This window comes from Strix uralensis, chromosome 6 (assembly GCF_047716275.1).
Source record: "Strix uralensis isolate ZFMK-TIS-50842 chromosome 6, bStrUra1, whole genome shotgun sequence".
NCBI classification, from domain to species: domain Eukaryota; kingdom Metazoa; phylum Chordata; class Aves; order Strigiformes; family Strigidae; genus Strix; species Strix uralensis.
The window spans coordinates 39,097,337-39,123,623 of NC_133977.1; the positions used below are offsets into that span (position 1 = coordinate 39,097,337).

The window sequence follows — 26,287 nt, forward strand, 5'->3', positions numbered from 1 at the left end:
GGATGTCACTTGAATTTAAAACACTAAAGGTAACAACACTTAACAGACAGAATGGGACCGTGAGAAGCATAACCGTATCTTAAAGCACCTGCCCTTACCCCTCCCTTCTTCCTGGGCTCAGTTCTGTTCCCGATTTCTTTACCTCCTCTCCCAGTGGTGTGGGGGCAGGGGATGGGGTTTTCAGTCTGGTCGCTGCTTCTTCCTCCAAGGTGGAGGGTGGTGGTAAAAGCACTCTTTTGTATTCTTCCCCCTGCTCCACGTGGTGTCCCTCCTTATGGGAGACAGTCCTTTACAAACTCTCTCTGCTTTGAGTCCTCCCCAAGGGATGCATTCTTCTCCAGGTGCTCTGGCATGGGTCACCTCTGTGTGTTGCAGTCCTCCCAGTGCTGAACTACAACAGGGGGTGGTCTTCTTCCCACAGAATCCCAGGAGTCCTCCCCAGGCTGCAGGCGGATCTCTGCTCCTCCAGTGACCTCCATGGGTGCAGGAGGGCGGCCCTGCATCTCACCATGGGATACAGGGATGTCTCTGCTTCAGCACACATCCTCTCGTTCCTCCTCCTTCCTTCCACTGACCTCGGTGTTCGCAGAGGTGTCCTTCTTGTCACTCCTCCTCACAAGTCCCCCCAACCCCCTCTCAGGTTCCCCTTGTTAAATACATTATCACATCACTAATTGGCTCGGCCTTGGCCAGAGGCAGGTCTGACTTGGAGCTGGGGGAGCTTTGAGAAGCTTCTCACAGGGGCCACCGCTGTAGCCCCCTCCTCTGCTACCAAAAACCCCACCACACAAATCCAACACATGGAAGTTAGCCCATGCTTTCTTTATGCTCTATGTGCAAGTAATCAGAGATAATCAACTTCAGATGGCTTGAAGTTTAACACAAGTATTTGTTTGAATAGGAAGGTACTTCAGTTGACTCCTAAATAAAATGTGCTTTGAGGAATCACGTTTTTTCATGTTATCTCTACCTACTTGCCCACTACTGCTTTGCAAGTAGTACCCAGCTCCATGAAGATCCTGATTTAACAGAGACTGGTCTGTTTGGCAGAGTGACTAGTAGGTGAAACCAGTACCTTCCTTAAGATGTGTAGAAGTGCTAAACCCATCATGTTTGGGGTCTGGGAGTACAGGTTAGGTAAAATACTTTTGAGCTTTTCTTTCCTCTTTTGAAGTAAGACAATGAAAGCAAACTCTGAGCATAAAATCATCACTAACTCCTGCACTGTATTCAGTATGGGTTTATCACTTCATTAAAAAACCCAGACAAACAACAAAAGGTACTTGACACACTTTAAAAACATATCTCTAACTTCCATTTTGGAAGCCAGAAACTTCTTTTGCCCTCATACATTAAAACTTGTTTTAGCTTTCCCAGTGCATGTTTCCTCTGATGGTCAGAGACTTCTGCCTGGTGAAATGGCCATGCTGACTGGTTTAAGCCATGTCCTGACAGGCATGGCATTGCCTGAAAACTCTCGGAGGTATTACCTGATAATGTCCTGTCACCTCTGATGCTTTGTTCATGATAGCTTGCAGAGGAATAAATGCAGGTTCTAGCATGAAAATTGTCCCTCCAAGTTGTTTAGTCCTGCAGATAACAGGCCTGTCTTCCTGCATTTCATTGATTTAATTCTGCCCAGTCATTACCCACTGGTTTTGTGAACTGCAGCTCTGTCTGTTCCCAACCACTTGATCTAATAGGCTGTGATGAGGGTTTGGTACTTGAAAAATCTTTTTGTCAGAGCTGATGACTGTGGCTAATCAATGATTCATAAACACTTTCTTCAAGTAGTGTTTAGTCTTCTCCCCAAGCGGAATACCCTGTGTAGAACAAAGGGTGAGTGTGTAGGTGCATCTTTCTTCTCACCTCCAGTCTGCTCTTGCAAGGTCCACTTTGCCCTGGTAGCCATTGGTGGCCCATTCGGTCTGGGTGCCAGCCTGGCGACTGAAAAAAATCCTTCCTTCCTCAAATACCTCTATACTTCATGGTAACATCTTTGAAGCTTGTGTTCTCCTTGGCTTTGTAGTTTTGGTAAATAGCCCCATGTTCCCACCCAAATCCCAATTAATGGATTAAATAAAGTGAGGGTCTGATCAGCAGTACTGCTAAACTGTTTCCGTGCTGTTCTCGGGCAGTCTCTCAAGACATGCCGAAAACATCAGATGCTCTGTTTATTTGTTCTCCATTGTTCAGTTTGCTGTTGGTTGGTTTCTTACTTTTTAAAAAATTATCCATCCAGGCATATTAAAAAATAAAAAAGACTGCTTCTCAGCACAGGCTCCCAGTATGATACCAAACTGTTCAAAGTCATTGCTTTCTCCCAGTTTTCTTAATCTAAACTTTTGCTTGGCTTAGTAAATACATGCTAGAAAAAGAGATACAAATCTGTACCTCAAAGATGTATCAGGAGCTCATGAAAATCAGTTGTCTGATCCTAATGCTGCAGTGGAAAACTTTACAAAAAGCTGAAGCTATTCAGAAGGATCTGAAAAGTGTACTTATGTAAAATCATGGCTTCTGTCAGAACCTGAAATAAATAATAAAAGCCACGCAGCAGGTGGAAGCAGCCTCTGAAGTACAAATGCCCTGGGTAGAACAGAGACAAGGCAGCAGACAGACCTGAAAATAATTGAAAATAACCACCTTTGCTTAGAGTTAAATTCTCAGTGAATCAAGCTGATTTAGCTGTGAGACAGGAGGGCGCAGATAACTACTGGTGGCTAGCATAAGGTCACTAGACACTTTCCAAAGAGGACGCTAAACAGCAGTTATTTCTGGCCTTTTTAAATTTAGAGACCCCTTCAGAGCAAACTTGGCTCAGATCTGCTGTTCCTTTGTGGTTACTAGGAGCTGACTGGTCTAATGGACTGAAAGAATTGAACAGATGAGAGCTGAGACAGTCCTGTACATCTCATGCCAATGACAGAATAAGGAATGGGCTGTATTTCTTCTTGGTTTTAGCTTTGGAGAATTGAAGAGCAAACAGGTTCAGTAAGGCTGATGTAGGCTCTTCTAACACTTCCAGGATACGGTTCTATATAAAATCCATCATGTATTTGCCTAACATCTTCAGTTGTTACCATTGAATAGGATGTGCTTCCAAAGGTAGTGGTAATATAAATACTAATATTTGCTTTGTGAAAGAGGGATGTTCACATGTATCCGTCACAGGAATTTTGCTCTGGGTGGTACAAACAAATTGTAAACCTGTAAACACAGCTTCTGCAGTATATGCAATTCCTGCTTAAAAAAATGGGCCAAACAACTGCCATTATCTTAAATTTAGGGTGGCTGTTTGTTACTAGTTTTCATTTATGGAAAATGCTAATTAAGTACTGAAGATTGCCATAAATAAATACAAGTTTTATTTGGAAAGAAAAGTCACATATGAGAGACAGCTGGATTGTATTTGTGATTACACTTGAATGTCTCGATGATCAACATCTTGCAGGAGAGCTATTCAATGACTTTTTTTTTATCTTGTCATAGTAGATCTCTTAGTAGAGGTCCATTAAAGGATCTGATTATATGCTTCCTTATGTGATAAAAACTGAGAATTAGTTTTGTTTTCAAGGTTTTAAACATCAGTGATTCAGAGCGATTCCTGTGTCAGCAGGCTTTAATGTGGAAGGGCTAATTCATATTGTGAGTGAGTGAGAGGAGGTGCCAGAAAGGCAGGAGAGAAAGCATCCACCAAGGATCATAGTGATTCTCAGAGAATTTTTCTTCCCATAGAAGCAATAAGCTTGTTCACATCGTGAATGAACTGGATATGGTCTTGCAGTGTCGTCTTACCAATGTTTGCATAAAACCTTGTTTCTAAGTGTTGCCCATCCCTTAAGGAAGAGTTCCAACATGATTAGTGATGTGCAGTCACATCTTCTGAGTAAGACAATGCTGTTCTATCACACAAGCACTCAAATGTTGCAGAAAGGCTGTAGTTGTCTTATCTTGCTCTAGCAATAGCAGGGTATGTTTAAAGAAACTTTCTGTACTAAGAGAGAAAATGTTTTGTGGCAGAAACAATTGTGACTTTCATCTGGTTTGTTCAGGGTTCATTTCACTTCTTTTTAGCAACTTAATGGAGCTGCTTACGTGAGAACCTGTGCTTCTGGCAGGAACCTGTCTAAAGATGATGGCAAACCCTACCTAAAGAAGAGTCAGCCCGGTAACCCAGAGCTACCCACTGACAGGCCCACCTTCTTTCATTAGCTGTGTACAAAGGCTGGTGCAAGTTGGCTAATTACGTGTCTGTAGCTAGATGTGATGAATCTGGGCATGTGACTCAATTTCTGATGGGCAGGAGAAATTGTAGTGCTCTGTTAGGTGATAATCTGTAACAAAATTGCTTTATTTGCTATTAGAAAGTTCTTAAGAGTTGGTGAGTTGACTTAAACTGTTTTTCAGCTTTGTGCTTCAATAGGGAACAAACACATGGTTGTGGTGATTATAGCTCTTCAGTCGAATCTCTTGGTGTTAGATACAAGGCAACCATGAAAGATGTGTGAAGAAAATGCTACTTTAAATGCAGGTTTAATTTCTTACCCTCCCTTGAGAAATCCCACGATTGTTTGAACCTGTTCCTCTCCCAGGAGGCTCGGTGCTCTTTCAGCTCTGAATTATGCCTGTGTGGACAACAGGTGCATTGATACTAATAACTGAGTGCTCACAAGGCCCTAGTTACTCTCCAAATCAAAGGAGAAGATCCTGAAGAAAGTTATAACGTGACTGGAGTGATCAAGGTGGTAATTTGCAAAGGTGATGTTGAAATAATGTCATTAGTGGTATTGTATGATGTATAGGCGCTTGCTTTTATAAAGTACTGCATGAGGATTCAGCCTGCAGATTTTGAGTACACATGGTCATTAATCTGTGACACCTAGCTTGTCTAAATAGCAGAGCCATTGTCCTCTTTCCAAGTTTAATTTTCAGATGCATCATTTAGTAAACACGGTAATATGGGTATCAAAATATGGATTTTTTTCACACTTAAAAGGGGTGAACAAAATATTTGAATTACTTTTTTCTTAGGAGAAGTACTGAAGTTTGGATTGCTATCTTGATACTATAAACCTGCAATAAGTGGCAATGTCAAGGGTTCCCACCCCACCTCCTCCCGGGGAGATGTCCAGTGGACCTGTGGCTGAAAGCTGGTGTTATACACAGGTAATCTACATAAATGGCTTTATTTTATGGCTTTATTTTCTAGTCATAATTTAAAAAAAAACCAACTTAAAATTACTGAGTTGTGCTGTCAGTCTCTAGTTCTCATAGTTAATGCTTGATATGTAAGTTACATTTTATTGACACTTTCTACATCTTTTGTTCAGGTTAAAGTAGTAAAATTTTCCTACATGTGGACCATTAATAACTTCAGTTTTTGCCGAGAAGAAATGGGTGAAGTTTTAAAGAGTTCTACCTTTTCATCAGGGCCAAATGACAAAATGAAGTGGTAAGGTCTTTATTCTAGCAACTGCTTTGATTTTTCTTTTTTTTTTCCACTCACAAAAGTTGCAAAGTTAAATTGCAAATAAATACTAAACAAGACATTTCTTGAAATTTTACTGTAGGTATCGATTGGTTCTAATGTCAAAGTTTCAACAGTTGTAAGGGAAACATCTGTTTCAGTAGCATATATTATTGTATCTTATAGAATTTATTCTGGATATGATTTGTCAATTGTATGAATGTCCAACTTCTGCATTTCTTTCAGGTGCCTGAGAGTGAATCCAAAGGGATTAGATGATGAAAGCAAAGACTACTTGTCACTATATTTGCTTTTAGTCAGTTGTCCAAAAAGTGAAGTCAGAGCAAAATTCAAATTTTCCCTGCTGAATGCTAAAAGAGAAGAAACAAAAGCAATGGGTAAGGGAATCTTAATGTATTGCATGTGGATTTGTAAGAACATCCCAAAGAAAATCAGCATTGTAATTTTTTTCAGTTGAGAACAGAATTTAATGTTGAGATAAATTTTAAAATATCTTTTTTAATATCCTTTTCCAAACTTAATTAAAAAAAATCTTCTTCATGTTTCACACATTTCTGATTGCTGAGCTGTGTTAATTCTGTCCTGAGCAGTATAAATTACAGCACCCTACTAACTCCAGATTCTTGTCACTTAGCTTTTCTGGCAGATTATTCTTGCTTCCTATTAGTAGGGGTGTATTTGCTTGTTTCTAGCTACAGTGGAAGTAAGTGTTTGATTTCCATAGTTAATTAGGATAAACATGCATGGGTTTTTTAGATACTCCTTCACAATGTTTTGGTCTATTTCAGCTGATTTACACTCTAATCAGTTTAAAAACATGAGCCACGCACCCAAGGAGTTAGAAGACTTTGAAATAATTGGTGATTTGATTTAATTGCCTTCTTGGTATGAAAAATATATGGCTTTTCATTTCAAACTTATAAGCACAGCCTTCACTGAAAACGCTTTCTGGAAAAGCTGGAATTCTCATGAAAAATGTGTAATTTAATGCTGGTCTACACTGACTTTGTGCTATTGTTAGTCCTGTATGTGAAGAATCGGTCTACTTTTCTTCCCTTCTTCTACACCAGTACTTAAGAGATCTTGCAGGGTCTGTTCTGTTGCAAGTTCTGAATAGGAAAAATCTATAGTTCTTCAGTACTCATACCCAAAGTTCATGCTACTTTCTCCTCGTATAAGTAGGCCCACTTGTAATCTTTAAAATAAATCCACAAAACTGAGTTCAGATCTAAAAATTAAATTGTTAGACTTCTTGGAAGGAAAGTAAATATGTTTTTTTTTTTCACTCTGTCCTCTTCCACTGATGGAGTTGTTTGCTTCAGTCCCTGTAAGCCTCCTGGTTCTGGAGCTTATATGAACAAAGCTACACTTTTACAAATTTGGTAGATTGTGGCTTTTGGCATGAGACAGTCTTCCAGTCCAGTAGTGGATTGGTGTGTGTAATTAAATGACTGCAGTGTGTGCATCAAAAAATATTTTTGAGATAACCCTAGAATCACAGAATTATTGAGGTTGCAAGGGACCTCTGGAGGTTGTCTAGTCCAAACCCGCTGCTGAAAGCAGAATCACAGAATCATCTAGGTTGGAAAAGACCTTGAAGATCCTCTAGTCCAACCATTAACCTCACACTGACAGTTCTCAACTCCACCATATCCCTCAGCGCTGTGTCAACCTGACTCTTAAACCCCTCCAGGGATGGGGACTCCACCACCTCCCTGGGCAGCCCATTCCAATGCCCAACAACTCGTTCTATAAAGAAATACTTCCTAATATCTAGTCTAAACTTTCCCTGGCACAACTTGAGGCCATTCCCTCTTGTCCTATTGCTTGTTACTTTGTTAAAGAGACTCATCCCCAGCTCTCTACAGCTTCCATTCAGGTAGTTGTAGAGGGCGATAAGGTCTCCCCTCAGCCTCCTCTTCTCCAGACTAAACACCCCCAGTTCCCTCAGCCACTCCTCGTACGACATGTGCTCCAGACCTTTCACCAGCTTCGTTGCTCTTCTTTGAACACGCTCGAGTAATTCAATGTCCTTTTTGTAGTGAGGGGCCCAAAACTGAACACAGGGTCAGCTGGAGCAGTTTGCTTGGGACCTGTCATGCTTTGAACATCTCCAAGGATGGGGACTTCACAACTTACCTGGGCAACCCGTTCTAGTGTTTATCTAGATGCTGCTGGTCCTTTTTTGCCTTGGGGGTCCATTGCTTGCTCTCATTCGTTCATCCACCAGGACCCCAATCGTCAGTCACCTTTTTCTTCCTGATCGTTAGGTCTGTAGCAGACACTGAGCACAACATTGCTCACGTTGGCCTGCCCTCTAATCCTGACCCAGAAACTCTCAGCTGGCTCATCATCCATCGCAAGGCAGAGCTCCGCACATTCCTGCGGTTCTCAAGTAAAGGGCAGCTCCCTGGCCTCACCTTCCTGGCCTGGCCTCCCCAGAGAGCCTGTACCCATCCACTGCAGTGCTCCGGTCGTGTGAGCTACTCCCCGTGTCTCTGTGAGGCCAAGGAGATCCGAGCCCTGCCACTGCACACAGAATTCTGATTTCTCCTGTTTCTTCTCCATGCTGTGTACATGAGTTAATGGGCACTTCAGAGAGTCACTGTTAAAGATTACTTGCCAAGTGTTACTTTTAAAACCTAAAAATCACAAGGTCCTAAAACCCCAAAATCCTATGAGTAGATGTGTCTTCAGTTTTTGCAATAGTAGCTGTCCTGTATTTGGCACTACAGGAATTATAAACATCTTTTCATTTTGGGAAATTACCAACAGAAATCTTTATTTCTTGGACTTTCCAGCCATTTACCATCTGCTTCTGGAGATGCTCTGTTTTTATTTATACAGTATAATGATGCCTGACTTTAGATGTCCTTTGTAAATTGATAATTCATGCATAGACTGCTGCTTCAAGTGGTGAAGCTGTGTATAAAAGAGGTAACAAACTAACATTTTAACTTTATTAGAAAGGAGAAAAATACATTTACACTTTTATGCTGCTTTATTTTTGTGGTTTTGTATATTTAAATTGCTACTGATCACTTAATTTCAGAGGGTTAACACTGGTTCTTGCTGATAACAGTAAAATTTAAGTCTGCAGAATAAAGAATTAGGTTGGATCTAGAGAAGAAATTTTTGAACCTTTTTAATGTGACTTTCTGATTTTATTTTTCATTCAATTTCATGAGGTTTGCTCTGAGTTTTTGGCAAGTTGGTAAAAATGTGAAAACACTAATCCAGATGCCAAAAAACCTAAACAATGTTTTTTAAAATGGTAATTTTTCTTCCTTGGCATGCAGGCTTAAAAATATGAACAGTATTTTGTGTTTGTTCTGTCACCCTCAAAGCCTACGCTGCACTTCAGTAAATGCATTTTCCTCTGCTTCTGTGCCCTGCGTGGATTTTTTTTTTTTTGTTTCAAGATGTGAGTGTGAAAAGGTGACAGGGATAAAGACACCTCCTGCATTGTCAATTCCTGGGTTGTTCTTCATTGTATTCAAATATATTCAAAACCTGTACAATATACTTTGCTTGATCTAATCCTCGTGAAAAACTGTTGTGAATATAATTTTTCCAGCTATTGGCAGGGAGGATAGTGTATTACACATGTACATTTTCTAACATGTGTGGTGTGTTATATGATCAAGTCTGTTTCAGTGATGCTACCAAGTTATGTAGTGTAGAGAAGTCTTACTCTCCCGATGTCTTTTATTTTGGATGTTGGAGAAGGAATGATATTTTAACAGCTTCTGTCATGAAAAATACTTTTATAAAAAAACTTGTGACTTAAACTTCTAAATAGCTCTCCAGAAAGCTGAAGTATCTATCCATGCAGCAAGTGACATGGTGACATGTTTCTTGCCCAGCTGTTTTGGAATGGAAGTGAAGTTCTGTCTTTAGAAAACTCTTCTTGAGATTTCTCCCCCCACCCCCCCCAACCTCTAGTGGTATTCACAAGTATTCGTGCTTTCTTCCTTTTGAATGGTCTTTCTAAATATAATTCAGAGTATGGTTTATGCTACATATATTCTCAAAGCCATTCCCAAATAACCTCTTTTCCATGTTTCAGTTCCATGTAAAACGACATGGTGCTCTTTCTTGTGGTTCAGTTTGTGGAACAAGTGGCCACCTTACAGTGAATGTGCCATGTGAAATAACTAATCTTACTGAATTATACATGTATTTGCACTGATACGACCTTGGGAACCCTTTTGCTGGCTGTGAACAGCAGAACTGGAAAAAAAGGGTTCTGTGGTCACAGCAAGTCTGATGAATTAAAAATATTCTCATAACTATGGCTAAAAGGTAAATATAAACAATACCTGTTTATGACCAAAAAAAAGTTTGTTACTTGACAGCTTTTATTTCTGTTTTGCTTTTTAAATGCTTTTACTGTATTTCAAAATAAGTGCAACCTGTGAAACAAGATTTTCCATTTCAGGAAGGAGTCAAAACAGATTGTTATGACAACTGGAGAAGTGTTGTCAGAATGCATTTGTGATGACAAATTCATTGTAATGGTACTTCCCTGTGAACAACTTCTGTTTTGACACATTGGCGTTCTTAAACATTAACTGAAAAACTCCTCTCTTGCTGGATGGTGCCTAAGATAACATCTAAGGAGATGATACAGTTTGAATTGCAAATTGTGCTCTACTAAGTTCTATCAAGTGTTTTATAAAATAACACTATTCTAACATTAAAGAAAGTTTTAATCAGTTGTGAGTTTTCTAAAAATGTGACACATGATCCCAATGTGTTAAATTGATTCATTTTTTGATTAACACTTAGCCTTAATATAGAATTTAGGTGTTGTTATTTGTCAATATTTTTATTTAACTTCCTTTATTTGTACATATTTTTTTTTTATCAGAAAGCCAAAGAGCGTATCGATTTGTGCAAGGCAAAGACTGGGGTTTTAAGAAATTTATCCGAAGAGATTTTTTACTAGATGAAGCTAATGGCCTTCTACCAGATGACAAGCTTACGTTATTTTGTGAGGTGGGTATAGGTTTTTAAGTGGTAAACTTTTAAATAAAATGTTTTCTGCTCTAATAAATGAGGCTATGTTGATTTAAACAGTAATATACTATAAAAGTTGTGTTCTATAAACTAGAAATGGTAAAATACACATTTACTTGCTTTGTCTGCATTGTATTTTGTGTTCTTTTTTGATACGTGTATACTGAAGTGTAGAATGAGTCTGAACTGATCACTTCTAAACTGTTGGGCTTCTCCATGACTCTGCCAGGATTACATTAGAATTGATTGTAGAATTATTTATGCAAAAGGTGGCTGATAATGTGCTGTCTGTAGAAGTACTGTTTTACTGAGGTCACTTTTATTTAAATAAGTTGTATTCAGAATTATAGGATTGTTTTTCACTGGGTAAGCAAAAGGAATGTCTACATGCTGGTTTGCATTATTTAAAAAAAACCCCAACTAATTGGCAGAATCTATATTCCTGGAATATCATAATTGATGGCTTTAACCAATGAACAGGTCTTTCCAGAAAATGAAACACTTTATAGTAATTGCTACATTTTGTTTTCTGAACAAATGCAAGTATCCTGTTGGAGGGCTGCTTAATACTGAGAATTAACATTGAGAGCCGAGGTATAAATTTAACTTCATGATGTATTATGGGTCACTTTTATAATATCGGTTATGTTGGTAACCTAAATTGTCATATTAAAATCCAGTAAAAAGCTTACTCAGTGTTAAAAATGGAAACTAGAGAAAGTTGCAGTGTAAGTACAGTGTATGTTAAATATACATTGACTGGTTATCTTTGCTGCCATAAAGTGATTAGTGACTTAGGAGGATGATAGATGCTCTAACTGCTAATAAGTTTGCTTTGATCTGTGTATTTACAGGAAATGTGTAAAATTGTCTTGGCAAGATTACAATTTAATTATATGTCATTATGCTATGTAGGAAGAATAATTGAAATGTGGCCCCTGAGACTAGATATTGCAAATATAGTGCATCTTATTTTCACTTAGACAAGTTAAATTAGCTGCATGATAAATTTGTTATGAATACAATTATTTGGGTGATAAAAGCAGATGTAACAAGTGTTTTATGGTTCTGTTAAGATACTTTTGAGTATTTTCTCATTTTAAGTTTTCCTTGTAATGACTACTTTGATGTAAATGAACCGCTTTAAATATAGTGTTTGGTTTTGGAAGTAAGTCAATATCTAGTTTTAAAGATAAAGTTTGTTTGTTAAAAAAATAAATAGAACAAATGTTTAATTTTCCAGAGAGAAATAATGTTATTTTGATTTTGATGCTAATCTTTAAATACAACTGTTTCCCTACAAAACATCTCAGTGTTTTAATGTGAGTGGCTTTTGTAAAGTATTTGACGTACCCTAATTATAAATGATGAAGAAAGTGCATTTAATTGTGTACAGTGAGCATGTTAAAATAAATTCTGTCTTGTTTTTTACTAAAGCAAAAAAAAATGGAAATCCAAATAATTTTAAAGTTTGTTTTTTCTGATGTGTTCTTCTAGCTTTTCAGCTGTCACTAGAAATAACAGGTGTTGTTTGAAGGACCTATTTCCATAGACAAGCTTGAACTTTTTGCCTTTTAAAACTTTTGAGTTCTAATTTCTGTGTTTGCCTTCCTACTTGTATCCTAACTGGAAAACTGACCACTTCTTAAAAAAATATGGTGCTTGGCTTTATAAAACTTACCAGATATAGCAGGTATTTAGCAAAGGTCACCGAGTACCAACGGTGCTAGTTGGCTCTTCTTTTTTTCCCTGTTGGGTTGCAGAAAGATCATTTGGTCTTCCTTGTCAGCAAAGATATTCTTTCTGTGTTGCAGGATGTTCTTAAGATTGGTTGAATACGTCCTTGGATTGGAAACTGAAAGGTTGTTAGGTTAAATACTTTGCAAAGTCTAGTGTTGCCACTGACAAGCAACCTATTGATTAACTACAACTTCATGATTTTATTTTTTTAAGCAAACTGATCTCTGTTTCACTTGGTTCTCACTTTCCACATAATCTGAAATTACTGAAGCTTTGCAAGTATTTTAATTTGCTAATAGAATAGTAGATTCTCTGCAGGGATGGCTTTCCTAGCAAGTGCTTTCACAGATCTCTTACCTAGCTTAGGTTGAGAGAGTAGTATAGAGTTACTACTTACATCATCTTTACTATTAGACCTCCACAGATTCAAAACCAAGAAAATAATACACATTATCAGTTAACTGTCATCACATGCAGAACTTGTTTAAGTCCTAGTCTATACATTTTTATATACCCTTACATATGAGGGTATGCAGTGCAAACAGGACCTGTGCCCCTAAAGTGTGCATGCCGTGCAAAAGCTGCATGCTGGATAGCTTCTTAAGTAAAGTAAATCAGACCTTGTGGAGTGCCTGTAAGTCCTGGCTAGATTGCTACTACTCTTTGAGATAGGTCGTTTGCTATTAGTTCTAGCATCTTCTCCTCATCCTGCAGTTTAGTGAAGAAATGCCTTCACTTCTGTGAGTGATTTTTATAAACCCAGCTTTCAGGTGCCTGAAGTAAGGATTTGTATCAGGTGTTGAGGCAATCATAAAACAGTCCCTTTTAGCCTAAAATGAGTTTTCAGTGGTTATGGGATTAACTTGATTGGATTTCAGCTTGATTTAAATAAATTTAAAAAAAAATAAGTATGCACTTGATTTTAAGCATACCATCTGGACAAGTGAGATATGAAATACTAGACCCCTCTAAGTGTTTGTATTTAGAATCTTTAAAAGTTGTTACTATCTACAGACAATACATGCCAAGCCACTCAGATATAGGAGACTTGAATTAAAATTTTGCTTGGGTTGTATCTGAAAAGGATGGCTCATAGCAAGTTACGGTGTTGCACAACTATCAATATATATGAGAAACCATTCTAAAACAGAAGCTTGGAACATCAGAGATCAGTCTGAGTGCACATACAGAACGTGTAGATGACCTTCCTAGGCACTGTCTGTAGCTAACAAGAGGATGCTGTGAGGACAACTCAGATCATGAACTTTAAGGCAAGTCTCTGGAGAAGCAGAACTCTCCTTTGGCAACAGAAGACTTTGCTAAGCAAAAACTCCATTTGTGTGTATGTATATCTCCTGAAATCACTCTGTATGTACAAAAACTGTAAAATAGAGTACACAATAGCCTATGGATTTTTTCAATGTTATAAATGTATAGTCTCACTGTGAAAGGGAAATTTCGCAGTGCTTTGGGGTATTTTTTTCCTTTAAAAGGTAGAAGATATAAAGGAATTCCTTATAGTCACAAGGGGGTACGGGATGAAACAGGGAATTAGGCAATGATTCAAATCCCCAAGCTGCTGTTTTAATTGGATCATCCTCCTCTTCTGATCTGGAGTTTGGTTTGCAGTGCTCTGACTTTCCGTGAAGCTTAGCTGTGCTATTTTTGCTTTATGCCAGATTTATTCCAGATGCTGTGCCTCTGGAAATCAAGCAAAGCGCTGATCTTAACAGTATCAGCATTTTCTCTCAATATATAATCCTAATTTTCTGTATTTGGGAGATGCAGTGATTAAGATCTTGTAGTATGGCTCTCTTCTTTACGAAGGTTTTGTTCTCAGGCGTGTGCTCTCAGACAACAGAAAGGAAACCTGCTGAGCTCTTCTGTTTTCCCAACATTCTGATTAAAAGGACTTAGTATGTAAAGATATCTGAAAAAAGCAAGTAAGAATGCTACTGTCCTATTTGCTACTTATGCAAAAGACTTTAAATGTGGGTACAGTGGCAATATATTCACTTCAGATGCACTTATTTCACAGCTTTCTTAACTAGTTCTGTGCAGAAATTACATCGTGTGAGCATGCATTTCATTATTGAAGCTACTTACCTACTACATCTTGTTTTTCATTGACTTATATTTCTAAAGTAATGGCTTTTAATCTTGTTTGGAAGACAATCCTCACGATTCCTGACTCAGCTGGACACATCAAAATGAAATAATGAAGGAGCTATGTTACTTGCACTTAGTTTGCATTATCACACTGCAGGTTAAGTATGAACTTACTGTAATTAAGAATATCATACTATTCAGAATTTCTGTGTATTATTCTTTTCTGTGATCTTGTGATCCTGATGATCTCTTCAGAATTTAAATTGTATACATTTTCCTTAAATGTGTGAAGTGTGTTGAACTCTTTATCTCTGAAATAACGTTAACCTTCTTATTTTTGATCCCACTGGTATCCGAAGAACCATATCTGTCCTTATTTACTTTGGCATTTTTATCAGGTGGCATGTGGTATTGTGTTCTTTCTTTTTGTTTTGGTTGGATGAATACACAATGTTAGAGTCTCTTAAGTAAAGCCCTGTTTGTTTTATGTTACTTAAAAGTAAACTGTAAAACATTAGTTTCTAGTTCTGGCCTAATGCCAGAAACACCACTGTTTTTGCCAAAGTTCTAGCAATAGGTACTGTAATTTAATTATTATTGGCATGCAGTTATGAAGGAGTTGTCTTGCTGTGATTTTCTGTTAGGTAAGCGTGGTCCAAGACTCAGTAAATATATCAGGACAGTCTAATACAAACACTTTGAAGGTACCTGAATGTCGCCTAGCAGAAGATTTAGGGAATCTCTGGGAAACAACAAGATTTACAGATTGCAGTTTTTATGTAGGAGGACAAGAATTCAAAGCTCATAAATCTGTCCTTGCAGGTACTTTCTACTTTTGTATTGCTATTATTTTGTAACTAAATTTTTGCTAAAAGTTTAAAATATGATTATATTTAATATTTACTTTTCTTGCTACAGCACGATCTCCAGTTTTTAATGCAATGTTTGAACATGAAATGGAGGAAAGCAAAAAGGTAAGCCTTAGTGAAAACTTTACATGTAAAAAATTGTACATTGCGAAGAAGGGAGAAGTTGCAGTAAACTTGAAGGATTGCAAATTGAGGAAGACACGTACTGTGTGTGTGAGTGGTGGAGGTACTACTGAACCATGCTCTCCTGGTGAGTTCTGTAGGAGTTTCTTTGTGTAGAAAGAGTAGATAGGGCTGACTGTGGAGAGGTTCTGGAGGATTTGTTCTTTCAAGTACTTGTATCTGCCCTAGATCAGTCTGGGTTTGTTTTTAACATTAGCTGTGATGTGATTGACCTAGTAATCTCTGCCACTTTTTGCTTTAGTTTATGCCTTCACGTAAGGTGGTTGACCTCACTAAGGTTTTGCTATAGTGTATTAAAACATTTTATATGGTAGCTAGGACACAAAGAAAACAACAGGTGAATTATGAGTCAAGTTAAGCCCTGAGGCAGTGAAGCACTCCTTTTCGTTCACAGTTTTTGCGGGCACTTGACCTGTGTAAGTGTTTTGGATGGATAGGTACTTCATCAGCACAGATTGCTGCTTCTGCTTTTATGCACTTGATATCTCCCACGGTGAGGAGTTGTTTGTGTCTTCCATGAAGATGACTATCTAAAATGGGTTGGTTATAGGCAGAATCCACGAAAAGGCAAGGAACCGATCAGTTCGCTAAAGGATAGTAATAGATGATCATGACTTAGTCTTGGAGGCTGCAAGGGTGCCACTTGTGTGAACAAATACATCAGGTGGATATGGTGCTGTAGTACAATTGAGTTTCACAAACGTGGCATTTTTCTTCCCTGTGCTTCTCCAATCTGGAAACTTTTACAGGTAGAATTGGAATATTGGAATCATTTTATTGGGATTTCTGGACTGAAAGAAACCCAGAGATGTCCCAGCTTCAGTAATGTGCCATGCCAGGGGCCTTCGCCTTCATGTTAGTAGTAAATCTCCAGTGCAGACCTACTCCTGAATACTGTGTGTGGTTCAGGGGGTAGGAAACCAGAACGTGTACATCTCATCTGCTGATAGCCTGTAATTTTTGTACTTCATTCAAAAGTCTGGTGCTTGCTTCTACATCTTTGACATAGTTTTCTACAGTTAGTTGCTTATAGAGAATACTATTAGGGGATGGGGCCAAGCATGGAATACCACAGTTTTGTTAAGATAGTCTTCAGCTACATGATGTCAGTTAGATGTGCTTCTTTGTTTGCTTTTTGGATTCTGAGAACAAAACGTAGGCAGTGTTGACTCAATTTAAGTCGAGCCAAAAACGGCTCACTTTGTTCTGTCTGCCACTCTGCTGATATTCCAAGCACATCATTGTCGGGTGGGAAACTCAGCAGCACTTTTAAATATTCCTGAAACTCTGCCTTGATTTTTATGTTCAGCCTGTGCAATAGAGTCCAGAGTCAGACATTTCTCGAAAAAAAAGTTGCAATTACTTTTTATTGCCGAAGCTTTTCCAGCTGATTTCTACCTGACTTTTAAGAGCTACTGATTTTGATTACTTTCTGCTTAATATTGTTGAACGTTAACCTAAATTTGTAAGGATGTTGTGTGATGGATGGCAAATGAAAATGTGTAGTGTACGTGCAGATGGCATTTGATTATGTTCACTGTAAAGTTGCAGCTAAATTCCAGAGGCTTTTATTGATTCTTCTTCTTTACCAGAATCGTGTAGAAATAAATGATGTAGACCCTGAAGTTTTTAAAGAAATGATGAGATTCATTTACACAGGAAAAGCACCAAACCTTGAAAAAATGGCTGACAATTTGTTGGCAGCTGCAGACAAAGTAAGTAATTGACTCCTAAGTTCTCAAACCTGATGCTTGCTTCTGGAATGTTCTTCTAAAAAAAAAATAGTTTTTCAGATTGATCTATATTTTGTCTTTTTTTTAAATATGAGAAACATATCTTATTAGAAATGAAGAAAGATGGGAAATAGACTTCTTTTTAGCAGTAGAAGGCTGATATATCTGAAACTTCTGGTCAAGAAAGACTTTAATTATATTTACTATTGAAATTTTTTAGAAATTGGGGACCTTTTAATATGATTTGGAAAATTAGTCTTAAATGTGCCCTAGATCTTTTTATTCTTAAAGAGGATTTATACAAGTGTTTGAATTAACTGTGTGCCCTAAAGTACTGCTGCTTCAGAACGTTCATCTTTTTGTCTTCCCTACAAATGTAATGGTTCTTTCATCACTTCTGTATTGGGATCTTGTCTACTCTTTAAATTGTTGCTCTGTGAAATACTTTTTTTACTATGACCTTTAAGATAAGGGGGACTTATAGCAGCACATCAATTAAAGTGAGATTATTCCCTTTCATATAATAATTTACAGTTTTCTAACTTTTTAAAAACTTGACCCAATACCTTGTTTTTTCTTTACTATTTTAGAGCTTGAGTTGAAGTTTTAGTTAGCTATCCTCAGAGGACACACAGTTGTCTTTCCCTGAGGAGACATAAGTAGTTTAGAATCCAGAAAATACTCACTTTCAGTGTATATGATCTGAAACTTTTTTACTCTCAGCTGAGAGTATGGCAATTTCTTAAACTACCTTTGCAATTTCTGAATTGGTTGTGCAATCATATCTGTAAAACATTAGTGTGAAAGCTGCCTGTTCTCATCATCAATCCTAATACAAGTCATTTAAGATAACATAAGTCATCCCAGTAGTTAATTTTGAGAAATAATTACAACTTTTTTTCTGGCAGCTTAATATGTTCTATTTTTTCAAGATCTCTTGACCTGTCATTCCTTGGCTTTGGTGACTTAGCATTCTTTTCACCTCTCACTGCCAGCATCTCATCTTCCAAAACTGATAGTGTTTTGTCAAGTTTCAGTACACCCAAGCAGGAAGGTGAAAATGGTGTTATTTTATGAATGCTGGCCCATATTTAGGACATAATTGATAAATATAGAGAATATTATAAGATACAGTTGTACGATTGTCTGCAATACCAGGAAATAAAAATGGTGAGCTAGGATGTCCCTATAGCTTTTTGTACCAGCTAAACTGCTAGAAACTTTCTGCTGTTCCTTCTGAATGTGAAATAATCTAAAAATGAGTGTTCTGCATATTACCAAAGGCATTACACTGCTGTAATACCTGGGAGGTATAGATTTGTTGTAATTAATATTTATTTACTCTAAATAGAGGTGTCCTGAGGAGTACTATAGTAATAAATTGAAATAAAAATGCATAGGTCTAGATACATAGAAGTTAGCCCAGTAATTTGACTTAAGTGGCACTTTTTTGTTGCATAGAACAGTTGCTAGTACAAATGTATGAGTGGCAACTTGAGTATATGTGCCACCTATGTATCTAAAATTCTTTTCAGACTTGAAAATTGTATCTTAAGGGTGCTAAATTAGATGGATAAGATCTCAGTAGAAATGTATACAGCTGAATGAAACCTGTTCAGACTATGACATCCTTCAAAAAAGCAGCACAGTTTAATGCAAAATATGATGCAGAAATGCAGTTATTTTACATCAGTTTTATGGTAGTCTGTGTCAAAGGTGTGGAAGAAATTAAGGAATTTGGAGATGGGAGTGGGGCTAAACTTGGAACAAGCTAGTTTCAAACAGGCTAATATGTTTTCCCTTGGACAGTTTCATGAAACTTTCCATTGTGTAATTTCTTGCCCCTCACTTTGAGATGTAAACCTGTCTAATGATGATTTTGATGAAGAGCCCATGTCTGTTCCTTGCTCTTCCTCCCTTACCAAACTGAAGGAAAACAAACTTCTGAATGAGCTTTGGGGTTTTTTTCTTGTTTTAATAAAAGTTCTCCCAGTAAAGCATTTGATCAGTTTGTGTCAAACCTAATGCATGTCTTACTATTTGAGGACTCTTCAGTGCAGCATATTGAATTTTGAGTTACCTGTTTGGAAGCAGTTTGATGTTAAGCTTGGGAGGCACCAAGCATTTTTGTGACTGAAATGGTCTTAAAAACTGTAGCGATAACGGTAGAAAGAATGAGTTTGAAGAATGATTAGTGTAGTTTTTTCTTTTATCAGTATGCACTGGAACGGCTGAAGGTCATGTGTGAGGAAGCACTCTGTAGTAACCTCTCGGTAGAAAATGTTGCTGACATTCTTATCCTCGCAGATTTGCACAGCGCTGAACAGTTAAAAGCACAAGCAATAGACTTTATTAACAGGCAAGTAATATTTATGAGACTCTAAATGTATTTGTATTTATGCTGGGTGTACCTTTTCAATATTAGCGCAGTTCTCTCTTACAGGTGCAGTGTTCTTAGACAACTCGGGTGTAAAGATGGGAAAAACTGGAATAGCAAGTAAGTTTCCCTGCCTCACGATGTTCTGTACAAACACTGCTAAATAGACTGCAGATCCTAAGAACTGTTGCTTCATTTCCACACTACTGAGGCCAGTCACTGACTGTAAGTAAAGCAGGATTCAGCAGATGCTACCCAAGTTATGATTGTGACTTTCCCTCTAACTGATAGGGAGAATTATCTGCCCTCCAGTGTGAGATCAGCGTGACAATAGCTGGGTTTCATTCCTCTTCTCCTAGCGACATATCAGTGCTGTGAGATGGTGGCCGCAACCCTTATAAAAGAAACCATTCTCTTGACTAACCAGGTTTGTGCCTGGAGGAGCGGCAACCCCAGTGTGGTTTCAAGACATGCTTAGGTCAATCTGAGCCTGCAGTATTTCCAAAGAAAGGAGGGCAGGTGCTCTTTTTGCCTTCGGTGACATGTTTGTGCACCTTCCCACATGCCAGCATAGTATTCTTGAGGCCACACAACTAGTTAGTCAGGTCCCTCTGATCTGGCTGACTCTGTAAGGGCTTGTGTCTATGCTGGAAATAGGTGGAGAATATGTGGCTCGGACTGTAGGGCTGATTGCAGCATCTATTTAGAACAGCTCAGGTGAATCATGGAATAGAAGACAGCCAGCTTCAGAACAGCCAGTGGTAGGCTGAAACAGTAGAAGGACAGCAGAGCACTTAACTTCTCTGGATATTCTGACCATGAGAAAGCTGTGTGTACCAGTTACTTTAAAATTTTAGTGTTTCTCCTCTAAAAAAAAAAAAGTCTTCACAGGCCTAATGATTAAACATGATGTGGGAAAGGAGGAGTGGGATAGAAGATAAATAGTAGAATACCAGTAGAAAAAATAATGAACATAAGTCAGAATATGTAACAAACAAGTTAATGTGTTCCTTCTCAAGTGATTTGGAATTTACTGAGCTGACTTCTGTCTTGGTTAATTGCTAGTGAAGATACTGGTCATTTTTGCTTCAGCTAAAGCATCTACAATAAATCAGGGAAATAACATGAGAGGGCCTGGCTTAGTTTACTGGCTGGTCACCAGGGAGTCTGAAGTTTGGTATTGTTTCTTAAGGCACTTAGCTTTACTGACTTGCAGCAGAAGAGTAAAGGTTTGCATTAGAAATCTGCAATTAGAAATCATGTAGTGTAGAGCTCAGCTGCTAACTTTGTGCTTGACAGCGCTCCTGAAACGGTATGAGAGTGCTCATGAAAGGTTTTTGAAAATGCAGGGCAGTGGAAACTTGGGATTGATGCATAAACTATTGGTTCCAAATTACAAATTTATCCTGTGTCAATGTGGCATGCATCCCAACCGGTGTAATATTCTTCATGTGCAGAGTGAATTTTATGCTTTTGTTTTACATTATTTCACAAAAAAGTAAAAATATATGTTGAGTAAATATATAGTTTTTAATCTCCTGGATGTCAGTGTGATACTTGCTGAAATGTGTTGTTGCTTCTGTGTTAGTTAGAAATCAGCAGTGGCCACTGAAAGTCATTCTGAATGTAGCCCATGATCTTGTACTGAAGAAAGAGAATATTCTCAAGTATGCTCCACTGGTACTGAAACTGCAAGCTCCCAGTGAAGGGTTCTGTAGTCAGCCAGCTAATCTGTCTTCATGGCTTTTTCTAGTATATGAACTACATCATTTTTTATGCCGTTTCAGCTGATTCTTCTTGTCATCCTTCTCCTCAAACTGAGCATGCTCTTCTGTGTAATGAGATTATCATGTCTTCCCTTGCTTTTCCTCTCTGCACTAGACCTCATTTTCTTCTAGTTTTCCTCTTATTTTTACTGTTTTGCCTGAGCAATGGCAAGGTGGTTATCCTAACATGGTGCCCAGCGTTGGACACAGTTCTTTAGCTGAGGTCTCACTGGTACTGAGTAGAGCAGAACAGGTACCCTTTGCCCTATATGTGATGATATTAATATACCCAAATAGCAATTTGCTGCTACTTCCCAGTGGCATCCTTACTGGCATTCATAAAGTCTGTTGTGTCATAATGCTCAACTGCTCTTCTGTAGTAGTTCTGCCTTGCCTGCTCTTCTCCACTGTGCATTTGTGTATTTGGTTTGTAAAATTGTGTGACTATTCTTAATACTTCTGTTTTCAGCCAAGCAACAGACATAATGGAAACAGCAGGCTGGAAGTCCATGATCCACTCCCACCCTCACTTAGTAGCAGAGGCCTTTCGCGCACTAGCATCTGCACAGTGTCCACAGTTTGGCATTCCACGCAAACGGCTAAAACAGTCATGAAATCTTCCATGAACTTTAGAGAAATCGAATTGACTCTACTCCTCCATGTCCAGAGGTGTTTTCACAAACCATAACAAGAGTTTTTGTTATCCTTGTCCACAGAACAGAAGCTGAAAAAGCCTATTGTTTGCTTTTCAGATGGATAATTTATGGTTTAATCCTCAGCTTTAAATTAGACTGATTACTCTAATTCACTGAAAGGCCTTAAATTATCTTCAATGACTCTCTAGTCCATATAGTCTAATGTATCTTGATTTTTTTATTATTATTTTTTAATGTGCCTTGTCTTTTTGACTAGGCTCTGCAGGATTGCACTAGCTCCATAATGCAGTAAAGTTGATAACTGAAGATTAATTTTTGAAAGGGATCTTCCATTATTTTCAGAAGAAAAAGAAAAAAAAGATTATAGTTTGGTCCTGTGCTAACTGGAAGGTTTTAACTAGCCTCTCATTAAAAGCGCTTGAACCAGAGGCACATAATGTACCCTAGACAAGTGCTAAACATAGGGAGAGCCTGTTTACCTTCAGCGGATGCTTACAGGCTATTTATGGCAATATACTGCTTTGAACATAATTTATTTTTCATTGTGGGGGCAAATATGCAATGGTTTGGCCCAAAAATGTATTTTCATTACAGTTTGTAATGCTTATTGTGTGTGTGTCAAAGCTGTCCAAACGGTAAAAAGAAACACAGAATAAACCTCTTGCTTGTGTTTCTTTACGGTCCATCATTAGTTTACATTTAATGCAGAACTGAACGAGAGGTAAAGAGTTCAATGTGAAAACAGAATAGTATTGTATATGGAAAAAATATATCCCACATGTATGGTTACATAGCAAAGTAAAGGATGCATAGAATGACCAAATGTAAATTGAAGAAATGGGCCAAATGGATTCTGAATATGCACTTTTAATGTGTAACTTTTGTATGTTGTGTGGTACATATATATTTTGCTTTTGATGAATTAATGAGGTACAGGTAATTGTGGCTTAACTTTTTAGATACATTTTAAGATGCCCACAGCCACATGGGATTTAGTTTTGTTAGAAAAGAAAGGCATGTCTTTTTAAGACTCAATTGAAGGTGGCTATTGCGAGCTTTCATATTTAAGTAACAGAATATTTTCGCTTATTTGAAAAAGGCATGTGAATGGTAAAATTTTGAAGGGATTTTTTCCTATCTTGACGTATGTGCACAGCTTCCATTAACACCTCTGGAGGTTATGTACGCATCAGGAGGAATATTTCCCTGAAATGTCAGATGGTATTTGCAAGAAGAGACTTGCTCAGTCTTGCATTTCAGTTATTGTACTAGCATTGTGGATGGTATTGAAATTCTGCATAATGTGAAAAGGATGAAACATTTGTAAACTGCTTGTCATGGGCCAGTTCTTTATTATATGAACCTTAGCTTTAATATCAACATCCTCAGTGTTTGATAGCTTTGTTTACAATTGGGAGGAAAAGTCTGCAGTAGTGCACACTCTAAATGTTTCCTGAGTTATTGCATTGAGTTTACTGTAATAGTGATAATATGCTATATTTCTTTTTTAGCAAGACTTGGGTTTAGCAGTGGGGAACGGGAGGAGATCTCACCTAATTTATAAACATTTGCATAAGGGTTTTAGTTTGACTGTTAAAAAAAAGTTATGCAGGGAGGAGAGAGGAAGAATTTCAGATTGTTAAAATCTATCTCCATCCTCATTTCATTAAGATTCATCTGAATTGCTCTGAAGGAAATTTTGAGAGGAAAGAGTATATAGTTTTATACTTTTGGCATCTAGTAAACCATTAGCGAAGGTAAATTGGAAAAAATGCCCAGTCCAATTCTGAAGAATAAAATAACCTCTAAACATGCATTTTCTTACCTTCTAACTAAATCTTTATGATGGATAAAGTGTAAAATCAGAAACTTTAGTATTACGTAAGGCATCAAATTATATATTTACAGAGATTTATCCTTTTATCATTTTTTAAATATTTATCTAAAATAAGGTCTCATAAGCATTCTTCACAATAAGATGTAAAGGTAATTGTTCCCTCCAAAATAATGATGATTTTGCTGCACTGTGTAATGCGTTAGGACTATATATCGTCATGCTCATCACTGGTAAAACTTGCAGCTCTAATATACAAAGTGACTTGAATATTTAATGCTGTAATGATTGTCCAGTTCAGCTTGTTCTAAAGTAACAACATACAGTAATCAAATGGGAAGCTTAAGGACTTTTATGAAAACTTTTTTTAGAAGCTTAATAGCACACTTTGTACCAAAAAATGTCAGACACTGTGCCGTAATATTATCTACATCGTAGAGTGTCCATTTTTCAAGTCAGGCAGTGTATACCATATATTACACTAACAGAAAAAAAAAAAAAAACAAGATGATAATTGATCTGTTTAGATTTGACTTTATTTATTATGTATGTTTTCAAGTTTTGTCAGCTCTTAAGAAAAAGGTAAAACAGTTGCTGTATTCTTAAGTGAGTGCACTAATTATTCACCTCTTCTGTTCTTTAATTAACTACATGCAGTGTTCTCACTGGAATGGGATAGCTGGTAATTACAACCTTCTCCTTCAGACTCAGTAGCTCGTTTTTATTCCCCACGTCTCAAGAGCTTGCCCTTCAAAACCTCAGTTGTCAGTTCGAAGTGCAGCAGGTATAAAACTATCTAATACAATGGACAGTTTTTTCAGGCTGAAACCTTAGGGGTTTTTTCTTAGTTTTATATACAGATTAGGAATATAACGTATGAAGGTGCCATGTTTTGGCTTGCCAACAGTACTCCCTCAGATATATGTGAACCACCGCCTCCATACTTTTCTGGGGAGAACCCTGCATGTGTCCTGTGTGTGCGTGCGCGTGTGTGTATGACTGTGCGGTGTTTTTTGTCAAGAATGACTTTCTAAAAATAAGGACTCAATTTGCTGTTAAAATGCTATTGTGTATTTTTTTTTCCATTTGAACCTCTCCTAAGGAGATGCTTTGGGTGGAAGATGCTTCAATAAATAATCCTTATTTCTTAGTCCATTTACTGCATGCAGAAGTATGAACACATTGTGCCTTTTTTAGGAAACTGTTGCAATGAAGGGAAGATTTAACAGGATACAAGATCTTTTTAAAAGGTATTTTAAAGGTAAAGGAGAATGCTATTTGATACACAATTGAGACAGAAAAGTTACAAATTAGCCATTTGAGTTCTGTTGCATGTTGATTCTTGCTTCCTAAATTCATTTTCACTGAGGTAGAAACCACACAAAAAAGGTGGAGTAAGTATTACAGATACAAGTTGAGTAATGGTATATTTTTGTGAAAATATCTGCTGTTACAGGATAAGTGTATGCCAAAGTGTGGTAATCGTGGATTCAAAGTTAGTTTTACAAGTTACTCTATTTCTGATGTTTTTCTAAACGTTAAGTATTTAGCATAAAATTCACCTTTGCACAGAAGGTCAGCAGAAGATCTACATGGAGATTATGTTCCTTTTAAATCCTCATGGCAAGGTTTCTCCCTTGGGAGAATAAAATGATGTGCAGTACTTGAAACTGTGTTTCATAAAAGACTGAGTTGCAAATGTGAGGTATTGCTACCTGAAATATTGTTGGATTTCACGGTTGGTTAAAGTTACTAAGCTTAATTGATTTATTTTTTTGGTAATTGACAAATGGAATGTTAACTGTCCTCTTTTGTCTGGTGTTGATGGCATATTTAGTGCAGAGCTTAGCTCCTTAGCTAGCAAGACACTGACTTAGTCTCATAACTTGGCTTCTGCTTACAGTAAATGGACTACGTTTGTAAAGGGAATTCACTATTTCAAGTGTTTTGCAAGGAACTTCACCGTATTTGTAACCTGGTTTTTGAAGGTTTAAGATCAATGAGTCCTATTTTAGAAATTAAACCAGTGAAATGACTTAGACCTGTTTTGGGGTGGAAATGATTAAGAGAATTCAGATATGTAAACAGTTGTATCAAACCATCCAGCCTTTTTTTATCAGCTGATGTTAATGGTGAAATACTTTTTGTACCTTGTTGCTGAAAATATTTTTGCGTTTCAGCACATCAAGTTACAATAAAGTTGTTACTTATAGAGAATGTGTCTGTGTGGCTTGTATTTGTCTTTTTTTCCCTGTATATGTTCACAATGGCTACCTCTCACTTCTCACCTTTGAGAAGGGTATTTTACCAGTCAGTCTGTTGTAAAATATACTGCTGTCCTTTTGGAAACCTGTTTTTGGGATGATCGTATTGCAGTCTTGCTCTGATCTCCACTAACTTAGTTATTGTTCCATTTTGACACTTTCAAATAACTTTAGGTCTCTGAACAGCTTATAACTTGCCTACCTGAGAAATGACTGCCTGTGCAAACACTCTGTCAGAACCGA

At 37.5% G+C, this 26,287-nt stretch overlaps 1 protein-coding gene across 4 annotated transcripts in view; it reads left to right on the forward strand.

Moving 5' to 3' along the window:
- The window catches only part of SPOPL (speckle type BTB/POZ protein like), a 39,610-nt gene extending 13,613 nt beyond the window's left edge, over window positions 1–25,997 (forward strand). The window contains exons 2-11 of one of the 4 annotated variants that reach the window (XR_012629529.1): window positions 5,035–5,169; window positions 5,334–5,455; window positions 5,717–5,868; window positions 10,365–10,492; window positions 15,007–15,184; window positions 15,281–15,336; window positions 17,007–17,129; window positions 19,364–19,506; window positions 19,591–19,749; window positions 21,760–21,883. Coding sequence is in view for 2 of the 4 variants with exons in the window: in XM_074873775.1 (XP_074729876.1) it covers window positions 5,092–5,169; window positions 5,334–5,455; window positions 5,717–5,868; window positions 10,365–10,492; window positions 15,007–15,184; window positions 15,281–15,336; window positions 17,007–17,129; window positions 19,364–19,506; window positions 19,591–19,644; window positions 21,760–21,904 (1,179 nt within the window). In the remaining 2 variants the exon portion in view is untranslated. Of the gene's footprint in view, window positions 1–5,034; window positions 5,170–5,333; window positions 5,456–5,716; window positions 5,869–10,364; window positions 10,493–15,006; window positions 15,185–15,280; window positions 15,337–17,006; window positions 17,130–19,363; window positions 19,507–19,577; window positions 21,740–21,759 lie in introns of those variants that run through there. The other 3 variants (XM_074873775.1, XR_012629530.1, XM_074873776.1) reach the window with 3 other exon arrangements.
- The last annotated feature ends 290 nt before the right edge of the window (window positions 25,998–26,287 follow it).